Genomic DNA, 24,248 nt, shown 5'->3' with positions numbered 1-24,248 from the left:
TATCTATGGTTTCTCCAGCATCCACATGCCTGTTGACCTTTTCAAAGAATTCTAAAAGGTTCGTGAGGCAAGACTTACCCTTACAGAAGCCAGGCTGATTCTCCCTCAGCAAGGCCTGTTCGTCTATGTGTTTTGAGATCCTATCTTTGATGAGGCATTCCACCATCTTACCCAGTATGGATGTTAGGCTGACTGGCCTATAGTTTCCCGGGTCCCCCCTCTTTCCCTTTTTAAAAATAGGCGTGACATTTGCTATCCTCCAATCTTCTGGCACCATGGCCGTTTTGAGGGACAAGTTGCATACCTTAGTCAAGAGATCTGCAACTTCATTCTTCAATTCTTTAATAACTCTTGGGTGGAGGCCATCAGGGCCCGGTGACTTATTGATCTTCAATTTATCAATGAGGTCTGAAATATCTTCTCTTTTAACCACTATCTGACACAATTCCTTGGTCAGAAGGGGCCGTTCGGGCAGTGGTATCTGCCTGAGGTCTTCTGCCTTGAAGACAGATGCAAAGAACTCATTTAATTTCTCTGCCATCTCTAAGTCTCCTTTCATCTCCCCTTTCCCTCCCTCACCATCCAGAGGGCCAACCGCTTCTCTGGCGGGTTTCCTGCTTCTAACATATTTGAAGAAGCTTTTATTATGTTTATGATCTTCTGAATGTTGATGGCCATGTGTTCCTCATAGTCTCTCTTGGCCTCCCATATCACCTTCTTACATTTCTTTTGCCACAGTTTATGTTCCTTTTTATTCTCCTCATTAGGGCAAGACTTCCATTTATGGAAGGAAGCTTCCTTGCCCTTCACAGCCTCTCTAACTTGGCTGGTTAGCCATGCGGGCACCTCCTGGACTTAGTGGAGCCCTTCTTCCTTTGCGGTATACACCTTTGCTGGGCCTCTATTACTGTTGTTTTAAGCAGCCTCCATGCACTCTGGAGAGACTGGACTCTTTTTACCTTCCCTCAACCTCCTTCTAACCAGCCTCCTCATTTGAGGGAAGTCTGCCCATCGGAAGTCAAGGGTTTTTGTGAGAGGTTTGCCTGGTATTCTTCCCCCAATGTGCATGTCAAAACGGATCACAGCATGATCACTGTTCCCCAATGGCTCCATAACATTGACATCTCTAACCAGGTCCTGAGTACCACACAATATTAAATCCAGAGTCACCTGTCCTCTGGTGGGCTCCATGACTAGCTGCTCTAACGCACAGTCATTTAGCATGTCAAGGAATCCGGTCTCTTTTTCGTGACCAGAACACAAATTGACCCAGTCTATATGAGGATAATTGAAGTCCCCCATGATTACAACCCTGTCCCTCCTTGTCACCTCCCTGATCTGTTTCCTCATTTCAAGGTCCCCTTCCGGTTTCTGGTCTGGAGGACAATAGTACGCTCCCAGTATTACATCGCTCCTGAGGCCTGGTAATTTAACCCACAGAGATTCTACGGTGGAGTCGGACCCACCTTCAATCTCTACTTTGCTGGATTCTATCCCTTCCTTAACATAAAGGGCCACCCCACCTCCAACACGCCCCTGCCTGTCCCTCCTGTAGAGTTTATAGCCCGGGATTGCGGTATCCCACTGATTCTCCGCATTCCACCAGGTTTCCGTTATGCCCACTATGTCAATGTTTTCCCTTGTCACCAGACATTCCAGTTCTCCCACCTTTGCTTGTAGACTTCGGGCATTCGCATAAAAGCATTTGTACACGGAATGCCCCAGGATGGGCTGCTTATTCGCTCCTTTGTCCTCGCATCCTCTCATTGTGCCAAACCGTCTATCACATCCCATCACGCTACCTTTCCCAATTTCTTCTCCTACTCTGCCTTTGTCTTGTTGTTCGCTAACCTCCCCATCCTCATCCCATACAAATGAGGTGTCCTGAACCGGATGCCCCTCGGCTCCTGTCGGCTTTCCCCCAGGGATCAGTTTAAAAGCTGCTCTGCCACCTTTTTAATGTTATGCGCCAGCAGTCTGGTTCCATTCGGGTTCAAGTGGAGCCCGTCCCTCTTGTACAGGTGGTTTCCAGATGCTGCCACCATCTAGTATGAAGCACCAGGCAGTGCACACAAGGCGTTGCAGCCTTCTGTTGGGTCCCATATTCTGAGAACGGCAGCCTTCGCTGAGAGGCCTTCTCTCTCTGAGAAGGCCCAGGGTTGACCAGTCTGCCAGGCAAGCAGCTGGCTAGAGCACATAAAAGTCATTGTTGTTTGACAAGTCTGCGTAACGATGGAGACTGAGAGCTGCCATCTGCGAGGCTGGAGGCAGGGGCTTCTTGCAGCTCTGCAGCAGAGGTCCCCCTGGCTCACCTGCCGCCAGTGGCGTGTGGGGCTGCATCTGGGTCCTGGTCTGCCCCTGGCCCCTGAGTTTGTGGTGTTCGTTGCAGTATGCCACACAGCACCTGCAGGCCAAGAAAGGCTTGCTTTGTTCCTTGGCCTTCAGCCTGGGCAGTGGGGCAACCCCTCTCTGGACAGGGATGTTCGGTCTCCGGCTCTGCCCCCCAGCCTGCCCTTCTCCCTGGCCCCTCTTCTTTTGGAGCTGCTCCAGGCTGGCATCAGAGTGGGAGGAGCAGCTCTCATTCCAGGGTGAGGCGGCTGTGTTCAGGGTCCGCAGAGGCAGGGCCAGGCGCAGGGCCTTCCAGAACTTGGAGCTGGGCCGCTTGGACTTCTCCCCCTTCCACAGCACGAAGGGCACAGATTCCTTCAGCTGCTGGATGCTTGGGTGGGTCTGCTGGAGGGGGCGGTACTCCACCGCAACGAGCTTGGTGGCGATATTGTGCTGGCAGAGAAGCCCCAGCTTGAACTCCAGCATGCTGATGCTCCTCTCAAGCAGGTAATCAGGGCTCAGGACCACAATCATCTTCCGGCTCCTCTGGATGAAGTTGAAAATGGCTTCTGTGACATCTAGTGGGAAAATGAGAGGGTGGGAATGAGAGCATGACCCAGAGGCTACTGATGAAAGGCTACAGGGCACCTGATTTAATATCCACTGAATCATAAGAACATAAGAACAGCCCCACTGGATCAGGCCACAGGCCCATCTAGTCCAGCTTCCTGTATCTCACAGCAGCCCACCAAATGCCCCAGGGAGCACACCAGATAACAAGAGACCTCATCCTGGTGCCCTCCCTTGCATCTGGCATTCTGACATAATCAGGAGGTTGTGCATACACATCATGGTTTGTACCCCATAATGGATTTTTCCTCCAGAAACTTGTCCAATCCCCTTTTAAAGGCGTCTAGGCTAGACGCCATCACCACATCCTGTGGCAAGGAGTTCCACAGACCGACCACACGTTGAGTAAAGAAATATTTATCATTCAATTCCATAATCATTCCATAATCATTCCATTCTTTTCCCGTTACCCTGGAATTTCTGTCAGCCAACCAGTGGCAGTGGCATCGCTAGAGGGGTGCAGGGGGGTGCGGGCCGCACCGGGTGATGTGCAAGGGGGGTGACGCACACTGGGAAGGTGATGTGCTAAAATTGCAGTGGTTAGGAGTAACTCCATCACGTTATATACCGTTGGATGCGGAATTTCAAGCAGAATGCATTGGAAAAATGGGAGTGAAATATCTCCTTTCTACCAAAAGTTATTGGCAAAAAACCAGAAAACAAAAAATGCATGGAGCCCAATGGAACGTGAAACCGAGCCGTATTGTGCGTTTACTCGTGAGTAGGCGAACGTGCCTTAGTCTGTCTGGAAGAGCAGGCTGAGAGGAATCCAACAACACCAGAATGGTCCTGATCCAATGAATGTAGCCCCCGAAAAACACCCGAGAAAGAGGTCCCTCCCTCCAAGCTGGTGAATGTATTGAGCCCTATGGAAAGCGAAACTAAGCCACATGGTAGCATTTACTCACAAGTAAGCAAATGTGCCTTGGCTCCTGGGCAGTTCAGGCAAAGGGAAATGTGAGGCCACCAGAATGGTCCTGATTTGATGCAAATGGAGCTCAACAAATGTTCCAGAATGCAGCCCCCCCCCTCCATAAAAAGAATGAAACAGAGGCTTGACAGGATAAGGTGAATCTTTTTGTTTTAGGCTGCAATCCTATCCACACTTTCCTGGGAGTAAGCCCCACTGACTATAATGGGACTTACTTCTGAGTAGACAGGCATAGGATTGGGCTCTCAGACTTGTAAAGCCAAGTGGGTCCTGATAGTGATATGCTTGAAATATAAGAACTTAAATTGAACTGAGTACTGGGTAGGGGTGAAAATCTTACTGATTCTTTTTTTTGGGGGGGGGGGTGTTATTGCAGGCAGGCTACAGAGAAAATTCACTTGGTAGAACAGGGCTGGCTTTCCCTTATTTACTTATTTTACTTTAATTTATTTATAATTATTTATTTTAATTTGCTTTATGATGAGTCCTGGACAGATTGTCATTCTAAAAGTGGGTCCCAGTGCTAAAAATTTGAGAACTGCTCCAATAAGGTGTTAGTAAGTTGCCACCCTGGGGGGACGTAACACCACTAGTGACCAAAATCACAGTTTGCAAAAATAATACCATCATGTTATATATCAGTCAATGTGTAATTTCATGCAGAATGCAATGAAACAAACTGCGTTGAAATATCTTTATTCTATCAAAAGGTACAGCCAAAAAAACCAGTGGGGGCAGGGTGATGGTAGATCACCACACCCAGCACCTGGGGTGTTGCCCCGCCCACTGCATGGGAATGACGCGCTGGCCTCCCGCACCAGGTGACGCAAACCCTAGTGACGCCACTGACCAGTGGTGTAGCTGAAGGGAGTGTAAAGCACAAAGTTTTGCAGGAAGCCTCACTGCAACATGCAAACAGCCCCTCCTCTTTCCCTTCAGAGCCATAACAGGGTTTGTTCGCCTCTGTTTTCCCACCACAGGAATGGCTCTGAAAGGGAGGGGAAGGGGCTGCTTGCATAATACAGTGAGGCTCCCTGCAAAACTTAGGGTGCAATCCTTACCCATTTTACAGCACCTACATAAGGGCAATGCAGCTCCAAGGTAAGGAAACAAACATTCCCTTACTCATGGAGGAGAGCTCCATGAGTGCCACCCAACAGCAGGATGCAGCGCAAGTCCTATTGGCACAGTTTTGCCTGTGCTGGAAAGTTGTTTAGGATTTGGGCCTTAGTGCTTTGCACCCCCTCTAACTATGCCACTGTGGCCTCCCATGTGGACTAACAATGTCAGAGAGTTTGAAGTTTGACTTCAGTAAGAACATAAGAACGTAAGAACAGCCCCACTGGATCAGGCCATAAGCCCATCCAGTCCAGCTTCCTGCATCTCACAGCGGCCCACCAAATGCCCCAGGGAGCATACCAGATAACAAGAGACCTCATCCTGGTGCCCTCCCTTGCATCTGACAGCCCATTTCTAAAATCAAGAGGTTGCACATACACATAACTTGACCAATCCCCTTTTAAAGGCATCCAGGTCAGATGCCGTCACCACATCCTGTGACAAGGAGTTCCACAGACCAGCCACATGCTGAGTAAAGAAATATTTTCTTTTGTCTGTCCTAACTCTGCCAACACTCAATTTAGTGGATGTCCCCTGGTTCTGGTGTTATGTGAGAGTGTAAAGAGCATCTCTCTATCCACTTTATCCTTCCTGTGCATAATTTTGTATGTCTCAATCATGTCCCCCCTCAGGCGCCTCTTTTCTAGGCTGAAGAGGCCCAAACGCCGTAGCCTTTCCTCATAAGGAAGGTGCCCCAGCCTCGTAATCATCTTAGTCACTCTCTTTTGCACATTTCCATTTCCACTATGTCTTTTTTGAGATGCAGTGACCAGAACTGGACACAGTACTCCAGGTGTGGCCTCACCATCGATTTGTACAATGGCATTATAATATTAGCCGTTTTGTTCTCAATACCTTTTCTAATGATCCCAAACATAGAATTGGCCTTCTTTACTGCCGCCGCACATTGGGTTGACACTTTTATTGACCTGTCCACCACCACCCCAAGATCTCTCTCCTGATCTGTCACAGACAGCTCAGAACCCACCAGCCTATATGTGAAGTTTTGATTTTTTGCCCCAATGTGCATGACCTTACACTTACTGACACTGAAGCGCATCTGCCATTTTGCTGTCCATTCTGCCAGTCTGGAGAGATCCTTCTGGAGCTCCTCACAATCACTTCTGGTCTTCACCACTCAGAAAAGTTTGGTGTCATTTGCAAACTTAGCCAACTCACTGCTCAACCCTGTCTCCAGGTCATTTATGAAGAGGTTGAAAAGCACCGGTCCCAGGACAGATCCTTGGGGCACACCGCTTTTCACCTCTCTCCATTGTGAAAATTGTCAATTGACTCCCACTCTCTGTTTCCTGGTCTTCAACCAGGTCTCAATCCAGGAGAGGACCTGCCCTCTAATTCCCTGACTGGAGTGTTTCAAAGCAGGTGGATGTCAAGTTCATTTCAAAATCAACATTTTGACTTGATATTCTTTTTGAAAGTTAAATTTTTGGAGATTCAGGAGCAGTTGACTTTCTCCAGGAACTTTCTCCAGAATTCCAGTCCAGGAAGCTATCAAAATGTTTAAGAAGAGAATAATATCCCTATCACTTTTGGTGTGGTGTGGGTGGGGAGTGGGACAGAACCGGTAGGAGGAGGAAGCAGCTGTTGCTGCAAGAGCATCTTGACCCCCTCTAGCTCATGACAGCAGCCTTTTGTTACTGTCATTGGCTTTGGTTGGCTTTGAGTGGGGAAGCCCAAGAATTGGGCCTGGGACTGTGGCATGGAAGGAGATTTAACCCTTTGCCCCCACCGCAGTCCCAGTCTCTACCCCCAATGCTGCTGTGTGCCCAGGATGAGGGAAGCTGAGATTGGTACCAGGGATTTCAGTTCTTGGTAAATATTTCTAGATCTAATGCATTGCTGTATGGGGGTGCTCAAATTGGTTTGTTAAGACTTTTCAGTGACTTCAGCCCCCCCCCCCCCATAATATTAAACCATTGCAGGGGAAATGGATGTGTCTTATTGCAGCAGTGGTGTCACAGATCAGCCAAGTCACCAAGGGCTCAAGCCCTTCAGGGGTCCTCCTGGTCTGAACCAGTACTGAAAGTCAGTACTGATGGCAGTCATGTCACCCAACGTGCCATCAGGGGACAGGCAGGGGAGCCCTGGGATAACCATTTGATACCTGAAGTCAGTGTGAAGTTAGAGGGGGAAAAAAGGAATAACTTTGGTGGGTGGGTGTTAATTTTTTTTAACTGGCTCGTTCTGAGCCAGGTTATTGATTCAGTGGATCCAGTGCTATCTACTGTCAGCAGCTCTCCTTCCACACACCACTCATGTGCTCTGCCATGAATCCAAAGGAAACCACCTACTGCCAAATCAGAGGACTGGTCCAGCTCACCAAGGCATTTCCACTGGAGCCTTTGGACTGGAGGTGGTGGGCACTGAGTCGGGGCCATGCTATAGTGCTGACCTATAACCCCCCTTCCCCATGCACTGCATGTTGTTTCCCATGCAGCCATGCCGCCCCCCCCCCCAGATGGTCCTGCATCATTTTGGTGGTCTTGTGACAGGGTCATTCTTTCTGCATCCAAAGGGGAAACGGGAGATGGAGACATCAGCTTGGACGTCTCCTGGCTGAAGGGATTTTTCCCTGGTGCAAAACAGGCGTTTCTATGAACTGTGAACAATAAGAAGACCTTATTGCCTCTCTTATCTAACATGAACCATTTAAGACATACTAACTTCCTTTCAGTCCATTATTTGTCAATAAGCCACTCCCTAGTCCAGTGGTTCCCAAACTTTTTTGACTGACGGCTCCCTTGACCTACCGGGCCATTGGTCATGGCTCCCCATTAGGGCTACAACCCTATTCAATGTATAGGGCATCAGGGTTTTTGTGAGGATTCTGTGGCTCCCCTGCCTAGTTTCCACAGCTCCCCAGGAAGCCACAACTCACAGTCTGAGAACCACTGCCCTAGACAGTGGAATATTGTGTGCTGAGGAGTGCTGTGGAAATACATTTGAAGCCTTTCCCTGAGAGAGACCCATCCCGTCTGGGACTGAGTTAGCTCCATTCCATCCATCAAGACAGCAGAGTCCAAACAGGGAGGAAGGGAGGGGCCTGTTTGCTATGCCCACTTCAGCCAGTTATGGGCTGGCACTACATTCACGGGGGGAGGAAAAAGCACATCCCATTCTACCCACAAAACAGCCCAAGCAGCAGGCTTCTTTCTCTTGAGAGAGAGAGAGAATCTGCAGAGCTTCCATGCATAAATGCATGGGGACACAGTGGTGTAGCTAGAGGGGGTGCAAAGCACTAAGTTTTGCAGGGAACCTCACTGTAGTATGCAAGTGGCCCTTCCTCCTCCCCTTCAGAGCCATTTGCCTCTGTTTTGTTCTCTGCCCAGACTGGTTCCGAAGGGGGGGGGGGTGCTTGCACGCTGCAGTGAGGCTCCCTGTAAAACTTAGTGCTTTGCACCTCCTCTAGCTATGCCACTGTGGGGACCCGTGAACTGCAGCGGTGGCCGAGGAACGGTGCAAACCAGAGCACTGAAGCATTGGTTTCTCTTGTTGGTCCAAAGCTTGATGGAACCCAGTCAGTGTGCACTGGCACCACTCATGTTTATGTCAATGGGGCGTGTGCACTGCAGCTACCACTGCTGCACAATTTCAAAGAAAGAATGAAGAATGAAGCAGACACACTCACACATGCATGCAGGAGAAATGAACAACAAATGGAAACACAAAGCAAAATGTATCAAAATAAGTGTTTTATTGAAATGCAAAACAAAACTCAAAACAAGGCAACAATGACACTTTTCACAATGGCATCTAAGAAAACGCAGAAAGGGGAGGAGGGAAGGAAAATCAAATACAAACTGGTGACCTGCAGAGAATTCTCAGCTTGGCCTTAATATCATTGTCGGCCAAACTCTGGCACCTGAGGCTTAACCCGGACACCCTGGCACCTGAGACTTAGTGACAAATGGCAGAAGGCAGTACCACAAGAGCAAATCAAATGACACCAGAAATGCAACAACAACAACAACAACAAAGATGACCTGTGCGGGCCTGTCCCAGCAGTCAAGGCACTTTTCTATGCTGCTGTTCTGTGGACAGAGAACAGAGTGGTTTCCTACTCACAAGGCACTTCAGCTTGTGCATGGGATGTGGCGGAACAGTGCTGTGGACTGGCTATCAGGTTTACATTTGGCAGGCTAGGTTTAAGTCCATCGTGAGGCTTAAGGCCACATGGGCATGCTCCCAAAATCTGCATTGTGGACCTCCAAATTACCTGCATTTGTCTCTAAAGCAGAACCCATGCAATAGGAATTCCCCAATTTTTCATTCCTAAAACTTGTACAAAGCACTGCTCATTATGCACCATTTGCCACAGCTTTCAGTTCCTTTGTCCATTCACGACTCTCCCTGCAGCAGCATCAATGTACACATATGCACTGATATAGCACTACAAACTTGCAATCATGTTATGACTGCATCAAGATTATTTTTGCTCAGTGTTTTATCAATGCACATGTGCAGTTGGGTGCACTGGGGGGGGGGGACGACGACCTGGCTGTGATTGCACATACAGTTGGGGTAGAAGCACCTGCACATTAGTAAAACACCACATAAAAGCAAATGACATGCAATTCCACAAATAAGTTTTGGGACAGTGGCTGATCAATGCGCATTTGCACACTGGTAAATAAAGGGCAGGGAGCCAGATGTCAATGAATCGAAGGACCTGAAAGCTGCAAGTGTTAGGCTGCAATCTTATTCACACTTACCTGGAGTAAGCTCCACTCACTATAATGAAACTTCTGAGTAGATGTGCATTGGGTTCTGCGAAACCCTAGTTAAACCAGAATTCAAGTGTGGAATGCTCTGTGGGGACACGTGCTCATCCTTCCACCATATGAACTGTATGCTGTTCATCTCCATAAATGGGCAGTCCAAGCCAATATGTTGGGCTCTGCTGGAGGAACATGTGTTCTGAAAGTGGGGCCAGCAGGATTCAGGTGGAAGTGCCTGAATCCTGGTAGCCATGTGCACAGGCCAGTGGTCGGGCCTCTGTATGCCAGCAGTGGGGGCAAGCAGTGGGAGGTTCGGGAGAGAGAAGAGTGAGGTGTTTGTGGGCAGGGAGGACGGGGAGGAACTGAGGCAGGGAAAGAGGCAGGAAGGATGGGTCCAGCAGCAATGGCACACGCAGGATACTATCTTCTTTTTGAGCCTTCCAACCTCTCCTCGCACCAAAAGAGGTGCTGCATGTCCAAAAAGACTCATTGCTGTTTGCACTACCAAGAGAAAAGTAGGAAATATTCAACTTATCTCCTGCAGGCTGTCCGAGTGCCCACCTGCAGTGCACGCCTTTCTGGTACACATGCATTGGTGGGGGGGGGGGCATTGGATAGGACTGGGTCCTAAATCAGAGAACCAGTAAAGGCCCAGAACAGGGCAAACTCTTTGATCCCTAAGGCCCCTTCATCATCCTACTGGAACAATAGCCCAAAGCACAAACTCTGTTTACATCCTGCCAGACCTGGTCCCTTGCCAGCTATCCTGTGTCATTCACAGGTCCCTGTGTTTCTCCCTACTCCCTGTGCAGTCTGAGAAAGTACTCCCACATATCCGAAAAGGAACAATGTTTCACCTGGTGGGGTGTTTGTTCCAATGCTAATCAAGACTACGTGCAAACCTGGAGTCCTAATTCTATCCTCCAGTTCGTGTAAACGCACTTTGCATAAGAAACAATACTGAGCTGCATCCTCTACCAGGGCCAGCAACTGAAGGCTCATGGCAAAGCTGCAGGGGAAGGAAGTATATTTCTGTTTTGGCCACAGCGCAGAAAACTGTGCAATCGACTTCACCTGTTAAATAGGACTTTGGCCTTATTAACAGCAACCTCCCCCGCCAACCTGTGTGTGAGTTGAAGGGGAGGGTCCTGTTCAAGTAGTAAAAGGAACTTGTTCAGCAAGGAGTAAACCTAGACTGGCACAGAGGCCACCTTGCTGCCTCCAGCAAGGTGAGCACACAAGCACTCCAGGAGACTGGAAGGAGTGATCTGGATTAGGGTCTTGATCCCCCCTGCCACTGCAGTTCTGGCAGTGTGTTTGCCCAGTGAAAAGAGGGGTGCTCTGGTGGGGGTGGGCGTGAAGACTGACTTTGCTTCAAGCTCCCCTGTCTAACACTGTCTAACACAGTGGTTTCCTTTGTCATTTCCCCTCACCTCTCTGTAGTCAGTTCTTGGCCACGTGTAGTCCCTGAGTGTCTTCTCTGGAGTTAAGGCTTGGGTGGGTGAGGAGAGAATGGCAGGATCCCATGAGGTGATCCCTTAGGAATGACTAAGAAGTGCAGGTCCTTGAAAGCTGAATCAGTTACTGGGAACAAAGTGGAACAACATATAGGGAGCAAAACTCTACAGGTAGTTCATTTCTTTGAGCATCTTCCACAAGCTCCCACCATTGTGTGGTTGCTCAGGCCTTCCTGAACTGATTCAATATTAACTACACTGAACGGTACCTTCAGAAGAACTTCCAAAGAATGTCTGAGAAACAAAGTGCTCATGGATTTCAGGATAACAGCAAGCACAAAAAGATCCTGGCTCGCAATGGAAGCAGAGAGGCAGGCTTCCAGTTCTGTGTTTTAAGTTCAGATAAGCTTCAGCCCCAATCCAGATATAGTACAAAATAACAGAGGCCAGAAACATTGATGTACAAGTCCAAGGATAGTGACTGGAGTCCTATCAACAAGAACACCACAAAGACCACATGTCAAATGGTAGGCCCCCAAGAACTCATGCACCCCCTTCCCTGCATCTTGGAACAGCACCTGCTCTTTCACTGAATGGAAAACACATTGGCATTGAGGGTGGGTTACCAATGAGAGGGTACCACACAGAGAACACAGAAGGTGACTCTGACACACAAGGCTGACACTTGCAAGGGAGGCCAGCTGCTGATTCCTGAATTCTTCAAGATGACACACTTCAGTACAAGCCCCCACTCAGGGCCAGCTCTCACTCCCTCCACTCTGCCCTCCAAAGCCTTTTCAGAGGAGGCAGCAGGGACACTGCTCAGCCCAGGAGTGCTAGAACCTGCTCTTCACCGGCATCTCCACCTGCAGTTGCTTCCAAAACCTACTCCGAGGGTACTGCGACTCCTCGCCCTTCCACTTAATGATGGTGAGAGCAGTCTTGGCCTGCCGGAGCTCCTTCACCTTGCTCTTCTTGATGGCCTTGTACTGAACAAGGATGACCTTGATGCTGCCCTTGGAGGCCATGTTCTCCAGGCCAGCCTTCAACTCCAGCAGAGCCTGGGTGCCCTGAAGGACATAATTGGGGCTCAGGACAACCAAGAGGCGGCGGCTCCTCTGGATGAAGCTCAGGGTCTCATCCGTGACAACTGGGGGAGAAAACACACCAAGCAGGTTAGGGAAGCGCAGGGCAGGGGCTTCGAAGAGCTGAGAAGGGGCCATTTCTGCAGGAGACCCAGGGCTTTGGCACAGAACTATACGGTCACAGATGCTCAGCTCTGCCATTAGGAAGCTTCTAGTTCGGGGGCTACAGAGAAAAACTTGACAAGAAATCAGAAACCAAGGAGAGGGGCTGAGCAACACTTGCACTGGTCAGGGTGCACCACAGCTCTTTCTTTTCTGCCTGGTCTACTGCCCCTGTGTTACCCTTACCCCTGCCCCAGCTTGCTCTTACTCTGTGTTGCTGTGGCTCCTGTTTTTAGCTCAGCATTCCCCAGGAAGGTACCCAAAGGACAGAACATCAGCAGTGTTCCTCTTTCACTGGATGGCTGCAACTTTTCTATTCACTGGTACATATTAATCTGGTAGGAACTCAGGAACAAGCTACTTTACATGGAGTCAGTCCATCTAGCTCAGGATAGCTGGACTTCTACACGATTTCATTTGCTCATTTTTAATGCTGCTCTTTTATGTTTAACAGAGGTTTTAAAAAACTACAGCAGTTACTTAATTGTGTAGATTTGTTTTTAATTTTAAGTTGCCAAGTGCTTGGGCCAGCTGCAGTTGTAGGCAATCAGTCACACACAACAACTGGTGGCCTCAGACACCAACCCTGATTTGTATCAAAACAAATTCTTCTTTAGTGGAATTTCTCAGCTGGGGGAAGCAGGAAGGAGAAGCAGCGACTCTAAGAAGATCCATTCATTCCCTTTCAGCACTGATGAGTCATCCTTCTAAATCTACCCTTGGCAACTACAGAAATTAATCAGACAGGCATCAAATCTAGCAAGGGTGGTCCACAAGCATAAGCAGTTTTCCATGTGTGCTGCTGCAGCAGACACAGATGTTCCTACAGATGTGCTTCCACACGACAATGAACATCTGAGGGCCCAATCCTATCCAATGTTCCAGTGTTGATGAAGCTGTGTCAAGGGGGCATGCACTGCATCCTTCACTGGGGAGGGGGGTGTCATGGAGACCGCTTCAAAGTAACACAGTGTTTGTTCCCCTACCTCGGGGCTGCATAGGCATGGGAACGTTGGACAGGATTGGGCCCTGAGTCTTGTTGAACTGGCTGGATATGTCTTGGTATAAGTTTTCTTTCTTTTTTCCCTTTTTTCAGTTAAGGGCATTACTTAATCCTGTAAGCTTATTCTAATTTTAACATTGCCAACACTGTTGGTCCCTGTATCCATTTGGCTTTATCGGCATAATTTATGCAGTCTTTCAGTTGCCTGGTGGGAGCCGGGCGGGGGGGGGGGTTGCTCACTGTGGGCTCTATTTTAAGGGGAACAGGACCAGTGAGGTCTTACAGGTGTTCTTGCCCAGGGTCTTTCCACTTCCCAGTTCCTGATGCCCAAGGAGCTTATTTGCCAACCCCAGCCTGCCTGGGAGAAGATACAGGAATATTAGGGCCCAGTTACGCACCACCAGGAGATACGTGGATTTCATCGCCCTGCTAGTGGGTGTATGAAAAATGGCATGTTGTGTTAACATTTCCTCACCCACCACCTCTCAGCTTTAGTGGCTGCCATGGGGACTGAAGGAGGGGGAAATAGCCAATGACACTGCATTCTTTCCCCAACTATCTCTCATAGGAAACAACAGATGCAAGATCTATGGAAGTGGTGTCTACGTGTGCCCCCACAAAGTGTCATCTGAACCCCACTCCTGTCACAGTTAGTCACAGCAAGCCTCTTCTCAAGCCCATGTTGCATTCATGCGAGAGAGAAGCCGGCTTTCCCCCTGCATTCAAAGAAGTCTGTTTGTTAGTTCTCTGTTTTCACTGTCAAAACTGACAGAAATGAGGGATTTTGCTGAAAAATGTCACACCTCCCCTTCTTTAAAGAGACCACCCCAAACTACGCAACTGGAACTTGCATACATTAGCCCCGTTCCTCTGATGGAGAGCTTGCTGACATTTGTACCTGCAAAGGCTCTCTCAGTCAGTTCAGCAGAGGGACTGGCCTTGCACATGTCAAGGAAAGCACTGCATAAGAACAGCCCCACCATAGGCCCATCTAGTCCAGCTTCCTGTATCTCACAGGAACCAGATGGCTCAGGGAGCACACAAGACAACAAGAGACCTGCATCCTGGTGCCCTCCCCTGCATGCAGTGCCTGTGTCTCCACGAAAAACCTGGGCTGGAGTGAATCAGGCCTTCAAAAGCATCAGGTCAATGGAGGGCCCGATCAGAATATATCCATTTTAGAGCAGCAACCAGATGTTCTGCAGCTGCAGTCAGATCATGCATGCAAAGCAGGGATGTACCCTAAGGTTCTGCCTCCCCTGCCTCCCTCCCCACCACACGTCCCTGATGCAAAGTCAGACTCCAAGCAGCCACCTTAGTGCTTTGCTCTCCCTGGAAGAGGGAAACTACATTCCCTTTGACAAGGGAGGCCCTTCTCCCAGTTGGAAGGAAACAGAACATGGAGCTGGTTTCATCTCAGGTGGTTTGGCCCTGCCCAAAGGAATCTGTGGGGCAGGAAATACACGGATGCCAGTATTGGAGAAATAGGGCATAAGCCTCTCTGGAGGCTTGCTCATCGAGGATGGCTTAATCCTCTACCTACTACAGAGACCAGATCTGTCAGGGAAGCCACAGATGAGCTGACAGCAATTTTATGCCTTGTCACACTTCCTGAAGAAGCAGATTTAACCCACTTAAGCTCGCAGGCACCCTATGCAGAGCAGCACACATTTTCATATGTCATGCCTGGCTGGGCAGAGAAGGCCCCGGATTTTCTTGGACTACTTGGAACAGGAGAAAATGCCAGCTCTGAGGAAAGAACTGACAGCGAGGCTCTTCATCACAAGTTCTAAGAGACCGCCAGATGGAGATGAAAAAAGCCTCCAAAAAAATGGCAAATGAAAACACAGGAAGTCTCAGAAATGAACATGATTCTGAGTTCAATCAAGGCCACTGTGAATCTGGGTATAACTTTTTGCAGCGATGGATTTACCTTTCTTGCATTAGCAGATAGGACAAAACCCTTGCATGCATCTTCCTTAGACCTGGGTCCACACCAACATTCTAGCGCAGTGGTTATCACACATTTTGCACTGGGACCCACCTTTTAGAATGAGAATCTGTCGGGACCCACTGGAAATGATGTCATGACTGGAAGTGACATCATCAAGCAGGTAAATTTTTTAACAATCCTAGACTGCTATCCTACCCACACTTACCCAGGAGTCAGTCCCTTTTGCTATCATGGTTAAAAGAATATACAGGTGCAGCCTATTTATCCACAGATTTTTTATCTTCGGATTTGTCTCAATGGGGTGGGAGAACCGAAAGTCACACACACCTTTGCCTCCTTTGCCCTGCACTGGCGTCTCACATCCATTTCCAGGCAGCCCAAAACACTGCAAAAAGGCTCTGCCTCGACCAGGCAGGGAAATAGCCCTGGAGCCCTGGAAGAGGTTCCCCTTGCACAGTAACACTCCTGGAGCCCCCGAGCCAGCAAAGAGGCTGAAGATGGGAAGGGGGGCCAAAAATCTCTATAGCCAGAACACATGCAGCAAGGTAGAGCTCTCTCTCTCTCTCTCACTCACTCACACAGGGGCAGGTGTGGTAGCAACAGAGGGGATTGCTTTAAAAAACCCAGGGAGTGTTTGCCAAATTCCACCCCCCCCCCCCACTGAGATGGTGCAGGCAATCGCCGACACAAGCAAACCCCCCTCCCATGGTGCAGGCAATCACAAACACAAGCAAGCCTTCTCACCAAGCAAAGCATGAGATATAGCCTACAATCCTCTCCACACTTTCCTGGGAGTAAGCCCCATTGACTGGAATGGGGCTTACTTCTGAGTAGAAACGCATAGGGCTGGACTCTTAAAAGATCAGTATCCCAACTGTGGAAGAAGCTGGGCAGCTGGCAACAGGGAGGGCTGAGTACAGAGCAGAGGGGAGGGAATTGATAACAGCTGCCTCAGTTTCCTTCCATCCAGAAGTGTCAGGCTGCAGTATTTGCATAACTCTATGGAATTTAGCACAACGCGTTTTTTGTTAATTGCACCCAGTCACGGAACGGAACTAACACAGATAAATAGGCTCCACCTGTACATAGTACGTAGCTTGTTAAAAATACAGATCTGTAACATTTCCTCAAATGCAGTCACATGCAATGGTAGCATCAAGTCTATATGTTAAAAAGTAAAATATTGAATTGAATGGGGACCCACCTGAAATTGGCTTGCGACCCACCTAGCGGGTCCCAACCCACAGTTTGAGAAACACTGTTCTAGCGAACAGCAATTAATACGTCTATGACCAGGACCAGCCCCTTCATGGGGCCAACTGAGACAATCGCCTCAGGTAGCAGGTTGGCAGAGGGCACCCACTCACCACCCACCTGCTCACATCTTCACTGCTCCTCCTCCCTGGCTTGGAGAAAGAAGGTAGGGTGAAGTAGAAGTGCAGAAGAGAGGAGAGGGGCTAGAGTATTTCTGCTCTCCTCTCCCTCTTCTTCTCAGTCCTTTCCAGTCCAAAGCATGGGAGGAGCTGAGGCTGGTACATTGCAGGAGCAGCTTTGGCAGGGCACCTCAGGCAGTGAGTGCCTAGAACTCAGTGAACCAATGCTCTTCCCCCACAATCTGGTACCTCTTGCCCCAAAATGGCATTTCTAACACTGCCTGTGATGTCTGCTGTTCACTCTAATGTCTAATGTCACTCACTATGGGCTGTTACTTGGCTTATTTATGTTATTACTGTTGCTGCATCTAAAAGCACTGGGGAAAGTAAAATAAGCAAACCAAATAACTACAGGGATCTGAGGAGGAGCCAGAGTGCCGCTCCTCCAGTGTGTATTCACAGACACAGCCTGGCAAAGTCAAGTGCCTAAACATGGAGGGATATTTCCCCAGCCACCCCCAAGGACTGGGATCCAAGATGTTGATGCTGACAATCAGGAATGTGGAATTTCTTTTTGCAGCTACAACAGCAGATCAAGAAGGAAAGTCAATTCCAGCTCCACATTCTTTGGATCTCCTGGTATTTGCCTGCCACAGACACCTGGGAGTCTGGGTGGCTGTTGGAAAAGCCAGAAGGGAGGGGCAGATCTCTCTAGCAATAGCTCAGGCCAAAAAAAATTGGAGGGGCCAACAACCCTGCTAGACGGAGTAGCTCAGGAGTGGCATAGAAAGTCCCAGAATCAGTCTTGGTACTGCCAGCTAAAGGGCCCAGCAGCAAGTGACAGGAAAGCCCCTGCCTCCGCCTGACATCCTGGAGAGCCCAAGCCAGTGGGAGAAGAGTGTCCTGGGTTAGACGGACCAATGACTGGTCTTCAGTCATATGTTGGCTGGGATTGGGTTCGAGAAGAAGAAGGTAAAGTGCTGCTGGTTGGGGCCTGCATGGTGTGGGGCTTCAAAGGGCTTCAAAGGGCCACTGCGACAGTCATCAGCTGACTACAGAAATGCCCTCCCTATTTCTTCTCTTCTAGAATCAAATTAAGAGGAAATTGGTTCTGGCTGCTGTGTTTTTAGCAGAACTGTGCACAGCCCCCACGGGCTATGGTTTGGCCTTCACAACCCCACCTCAGACCCCACCCTGGAACCCTGTGCAACATTTTTGAACTGATTTCTCTTTAATTCATTCCAATAACGCAAACAATGTTTAAAAGAAGACTTGAATAACTACACACTTAAAACGTTTTCTAAAGCGTCGTTTCAGTCAATTGCCGACATGGATGTTTGTCCAATGCACGGAGAGAGAATCTGTGGGAGAACCAGTAGCGGATCCTGGGCAAAGATACACTTATCAGGGAAACAAGCCAAGGGAAGGAGAGTTTAGGAGACTTTCTCAAGACTGTGCCTGGGGAGTGGGATGGGACAAGTGGACTACAGAGGACACCTGAAGGATGCTCTTGTCCATGTATGTTGGGAGCTGAGGGCTCCGTTGTAAAGCACATGCTCTGCATGCAGAAGTTCCCAGGCTCCTCCAGCTGTGACTTGGAAAGCCCCTGCCCAGCCCCAATGCCAGCAGGTGTGGCCAATTCTGGGCATGAGAGACAAAGGGTCTTCCCAGCACAGAGCTGTCTCCCAAGCTCCTCCCAGGCTGCAGTGAGTGACAGAAAGTGAGGCATCAGCAGGCGAGGAGGGAAAGAGCGTCTCCACCCGGGATCTGTTTTGAGCCACAGGAGGGGAGGGGCAGCCCAGCCATCTCCCAGTTTGTCTGAAATAGCAGCAGAACAGAAGGAGCCGAGCAAAGCTCAGGGAGGCAGCTCCCGTCTAGCTTCTCACAGACATCTGTGACTAGAGTCAGGAGAAAAGGGGCCTGCTCTGACAGCAACTGGCAGCTCTGGCCCCTGCACTCCATGCCCAGTTGTGCTGAGCCTCCTTCATCCTCCTGGAGACACCAGGCCATGCCAGGTGCAGCAGGTGCTTCCTCCAAAAGAGCCCTGGGATCACCCATCACTCATGCAGCAGGATTTTGCTGTTCCCTGGGGCCCAGGGAACCCCTTTCCTCACCCGGAACTAGGGGCGTTGGGCATCTCCTTCTCTTTTCCCAGGTATACCCACTAGGCCACCGGTGCAGGTTGGCATCAAAGTTGGGGGCACCGATTCACTTTAACAATGTGGATCCAAACAGCTGCTGTGTGTTTCTTAAGCACACTGTTGTACACAGCTGAAGACGCAAGCAAGTCTGGGGGACTGCTGTGACGTCCCGACTCCCCACCTCCTCCCAAGAGGATAGGTCAGAGCAGAGCTGCCTGTGGGACAAGAGACAAGGTCAAGCCAAGGATTTCTTACGGGGTTTACTGCAGTCCAGCAAAACATAGCCCTATGCATCAGGGTTCAGTCCTTAGTCCCCAACCTCAGCCCCCAGCTCTGTTGACTGGAGGAGTCCATAACAAAACACTCATCACAAGCTTCTCCTCCCTGGGGTGGCCAGATTGTCTGGCAGGAAGGGCCATTCTCAGCAAGAGATGCTAGCCAGGGCAGAAAAGACAAAATGGCACCCTTTCGATAGCTGCTGGGTGCCAGCGAAGTCAGCCCCTCACTCCAGGTCAAAGGAGGGGGCAGAGACCTCTGGAGGGTGGTCCAGGGCCCAATGGCCCTCCATCCTTACTCTCATGGGAACTGCTCCTTCCAGCCCCTGCCTCCTCCTTTCTCTGAACCAGTCCCTCCTTCTGCTCCTTAGCCACCCTGCACCTCTCGCCTTCCTCCAGGCCCTCAGGCTGGTCTCTCAGGGACCCCTGGCTCCCCACTTCTCTTCCCAAGCCCCGACCCAAACACCACTCCTGCCAGCTCTTGCTAACCATTGTTGTCCCTGCAGTGCCTGGCAATGACAACACTGGTCACGGTGGGGACTTCTAAGCAGCCAGAGAGGTAGCATGCAAGGCACATGGGAAGGAGCCAGAGGACAGCTGGAGTCCGAGGGTCCAATCCCATCCAGCTTTGCAATGCTGATGCAGCCACAGTAGAGCCCCAAGATAAGGGAATAAATGTTCTGTCCTTAAGGAGGCCTCCGTGACTGTCCCCACCACAGGATGCTCCCTGGGGCATTTGGTGGGCCACTGTGAGATACAGGAAGCTGGATTAGATGGGCCTATGGCCTGATCCAGTGGGGCTGTTCTTATGTTCTTAACTACAATTCCCAGGAAGCCTTGCAGGTCTCTTGTTATCTGGTGTGCTCCCTGGGGCATTTGATGGGCCGCTGTGAGATACAGGAAGCTGGACTAGATGGGCCTGTGGCCTGATCCAGTGGGGCTGTTCTTATGTTCTTAACTATAATTCCCAAGAGGCCTTGCAGGTCTCTTGTTATCTGGTGTGCTCCCTGGGGCATTTGGTGGGCCGCTGTGAGATACAGGAAGCTGGACTAGATGGGCCTATGGCCTGATCCAGTGGGGCTGTTCTTATGTTCTTATGTTGGATGCCGTGCATGCCACACTGGAATGGCTGCATCAGTGCCCAACAGTTGGACAGGCCCGAGCCCCTAGTCCTCAGGCCCACAGAGGCACAACTGGAAACTCCCAGGAGAACCTGCAAAATTCTTTCCTGTTTGAGGAAGGAAAGGAGCCTTGTGCCCTTTTTGGATATCAGTTCTACCTCCTTGGCCTCCGATCGCACTCTCCTGCCCGTGTCCTCCGCTCAACCCTTACTTATTACAGCTCTCAAGTATTCCCCCACCCCCCAAAATATCAGTCTGCATTACTGATTGAGTAGCTTTTAAATTTAAGGAAGGGGGATGGGTTAGAACATTGATTTATGTAATTTAAAAACAATTTTTCCATGTTTTCTTTAAACACAAGATGTCCATAGCTTAACTGGTGTCAGTCTCAGTAGTTTTGTAGACACCGATTACAATATCTCAAAGTACAAGTTGCGCCTCGTATTCCATTAACTTCAGCCAGTGCAAACTTTCCAGTTTCACAGAACACAGACAACAAGAGTCCTGTGAAAGTTTGAAGCAAGCAGGCTGTGACATCAGTGTAGGTCACTGCTCCTCAAATATAGCACACTACTAGGCTGAGAACTCTACTTCCAGTACAGAAGAAGCAACAGAGAGCAGCTCCTTCTGCCGGCACTTTGTCAGTTCCCTGCAAACAGGACAAGAGTGGAATGGAGTTAAATTTGGATGCTCACGTCAATTCTGCTGGCTCTGAATGCAGGAGGCAGAAAGACCTGCCAGGCAAACAGATGCCATTTTTACCACAATTCCTTCTGGGCACAAAAAACTGCAGTTTTTGAGCATCTCAAGCCTGAGGGTGCATCAAAGCTAGAAACTCTGAAAGGCAGAGTAGAAACTCAGCTCCACCTTCTGAACATGAATGCTGGCAGCTTCCTTTCCCCCACCAATTTGCACACAGCGGAAAGGAAATGATTGAAACTCGTGTTTTAAAAAGCCAGGGCACCAAGGCAGTCTCTGTGCTCAATTGCAATGGTTGGCAACCTTCAGTCTGGAAAGACTATGGTATAAGCCTACAGCACCCAGTATTCCCAGGCGGTCTCCCATCCAAGTACTAACCAGGCCTGACTCTGCTTAGCTTCTGAGATCAGACAAGATCGGGAATGTGCAGGGCAACTGCTCAATTGCAAATGTGCACACAAGCGCCGCCCCCCCCCCATAGATGTGCATGCCAGCTAAACCCAGCCCAAGCCCCTGGCCAGCACAGGCAGAAAGGCTCCACTCCCACCCAAAGCAGGACTTTTCATGCTGGAGGAGTTTGGATGACTTGGCAAGCTCAGGCAAAACATGCATGTGGCAGGAGGGGGCACCTCAGGAGCCCCCAAGGCCTCTGCTGGGCTCCGCTGTATTCACCAGGCACACAGGAAGACACAAGACAGAGTGGGTGAAGCCAGGCTGCGTGGCATTGCCTTCCTGCTCTGCAGTTGCCCAGAAGGTCCCTTGCACCCCCAGGATCCTTCCCATCTCTGCACACCTGCTGAAATCCCATCAAGGTCTGGATAATCATGAGGAGTGCTGAACAAAGCAGGCTGTTTTCTGAGGAACTGGCAGGTTTGCTGCTCTCATGTAACCTGCAAAATTCGAATGTTTGGCAATCCGCTTGGATTCCCTGGAACACCTCAGAGTTGAGCAAAGCAGGGTAGAAGGTCAGCAATTTTTTCCACAGCTTCCTCATTTACTAGCTATCTTTCTTCTCTCCATGGGAGGCAAGTGGGGGAATGAGCAGAGCCCTTCCCTTCTGCAATTATCCCCCCCCGGCCCCAATTATCTGAAGCCTCCATGTTGAGCAACCATCGTCATGTTGAACAGAGCAGCAAGCCTGGGATTGGAGAGAACAGCATCTGGCACTCTGTGTGCTTTCCATACAGGAAAAGCTGCCTAGCCACTTCTTGGACAACGGGAGCCTCCATGGACCACACAATATTGCAAGCAGAGCGACTCCTGACCACAGGCTGGGCATCCTGGCTCACTTGCCTGCCTTCCTGATGGCACTGCCCCAGCCACCCAGCCAACTCCTCCGACTGCCTTCATGGGTATCTGCATACTCACCCCTGGCCCACTGTCCCTGCAGAAGCTGCTATTCAAGAATCCCTTCTGACTTTGGCTCTGAACCCACAAAGCGGGAGTGTTCCTTTGGAGGGCAGGCTGGCAGATACATGCTGGCCAGTATCTTGCATGGCACTTCTGCACCCTGACCCAACACTGCTTGACTTTGTCACTGCACTCGAGCATCACTCCCCGGAGGGCCCCGCTGGGGGTTCAGCTTGAGGCTCCTGCCTTGCCAAGGCCCTGCTTACGATCTTGAAACCAGGTGATCACAGCTCACTGCAGCAAACGAGAAAAGGCACAGACCCCTCTTTTGCCTTCCTTCTCTCTTTCTTCCAAACTCCACTTTGCATTTCCTTACAAGCTGCTCAACGGACTTCACCCTCCATTTCCACATTGCCATCACGGCAATAGCCTTTAAACACACACACACACACACACACACACACACACACACACACACACACACCTACCTCAATTGCTCCCCCCCAACTCTCCAAACCAAAACCCATTTCTTTGGAAAAGCCCCTTCCTCCTCGCCACATATGCCTGTTGAGGTAATTGACAGGGATGATCCACTGCATCAGTCTGAAGTTACTCATGCCTGCTGACTTGGCGTTAGACGAGTCTACTGAGCCTACTCTACTGGGCAGACAGCTGCCTGCTTCCCTGGGTGGTCAGAGCTGGCTGCAGAAGGGAAGGGTTCCCCAGCACCCATCAGCTTAGGGCTATCCCTGCCTGGAAATACAACTAAGGGCACACATGAACAAAAGATGCGGATCTGAGCAAGTGTGGTAACTTGGTCAGGCACAAGAAGCGTTACCTACGTCTGGCAGATATCAACAGTGATTGACAGATATCCCCAAATAAGAGCAAAGAGAAAACCATAGACAATGAGGCCATTCTGTGGCCTTTTGGCCCCGCTGCTTCCATTTCCTCTTCTGTACCTTCATAAATGCTTGTATACACTTTGCCAACTGATACAGTGGTTAGAGTTTCGGACTGGGAGTTCATATACCTACTCCATCATGAATCCCGTTGAGCCAGTTGCCATCTCCCAGCCTAACTGATGGTTGTGAGGATAACATGAGAGATGAGAACTACTGTATGTATGGTGTGCTAAGAGAGTTGGAGGAAAGAGAGGATAGGAATGCAATGAAAAAACTAACTGAGGACACCATCATCTGACAATCACACAAAGTGTGCTCTGGTTCAGAAAAGTGAGTGCTACCAAAAATAGGCTCATCTTAAAGGAGTATCTGGGGCTTAAAGTGCTTTGCCGGGGAACAAACATGAAGGGCCCAATCCTATCCACATTTCTAGCACAGGGACAGCTGTGCCAATGGGCCATGTGTGGTAGTGGAGGCCTCCTCAAAGTAAGGGAATATTTGTTCCCTTACATCAGGGCTGCATTGTGGTTGCACAGACACTAGAAAGTGGGATAGGATTGGGCCAAAAGATGAGATGAGCGGCAACAAGGGGGTGCGTGTTGAGCAGTCATGGCAACTAAAACAACTGCAGAGACCCAGAGTTCTTCTGGTGGAATTGCTGGTTGAAGGCAGGCGAGAGGGAGAGAGAGAAAGAGAACGGAGAGCAACTGTGGCTGCCGCGGCTGCCAATACTCACTTCCCCCAGGAAGGCTGTCTCTGTCAAAAATGCACAGCTTGTAGCCAAACTCGTTCTCCAGGACTCCTCGCAACGTCAGCAGCACAAACTCTTCTTCCTCGGCATTCCTTGCGTAGGACACATAAATGTCATATTCCTTCCCGTCTGACAACCCCGGTCAGAAAGTACCAGAGAGAAGAAGAAAAAGAAAACACTGGCATTAGGTGGGCACCTGCCATTCTCCCTTCTCTGCCCACAGCC

The 24,248-nt window shown here is 49.8% G+C and overlaps 1 protein-coding gene across 1 annotated transcript in view; it reads right to left on the bottom strand.

Annotated features, from left to right (window-relative positions):
• Positions 1 to 8,760: 8,760 nt before the first annotated feature.
• Positions 8,761 to 24,248, bottom strand: part of IL1RAP (interleukin 1 receptor accessory protein) — a 59,111-nt gene continuing 43,623 nt past the window's right edge. The window contains exons 10-11 of the mRNA XM_066620290.1: positions 24,009 to 24,152; positions 8,761 to 12,354 (exon numbers count right to left, since the gene is read on the bottom strand). Of these exons, the coding sequence (XP_066476387.1) occupies positions 12,041 to 12,354; positions 24,009 to 24,152 (458 nt within the window). The 3' untranslated portion in view covers positions 8,761 to 12,040. The remainder of the gene's footprint in view (positions 12,355 to 24,008; positions 24,153 to 24,248) is intronic.

This window comes from Tiliqua scincoides, chromosome 3 (assembly GCF_035046505.1).
Source record: "Tiliqua scincoides isolate rTilSci1 chromosome 3, rTilSci1.hap2, whole genome shotgun sequence".
In the NCBI taxonomy this organism is placed as follows: domain Eukaryota; kingdom Metazoa; phylum Chordata; class Lepidosauria; order Squamata; family Scincidae; genus Tiliqua; species Tiliqua scincoides.
Note: the sequence above shows the minus strand (reverse complement) of the source record. Positions and strands in the feature narration are given on the sequence as shown.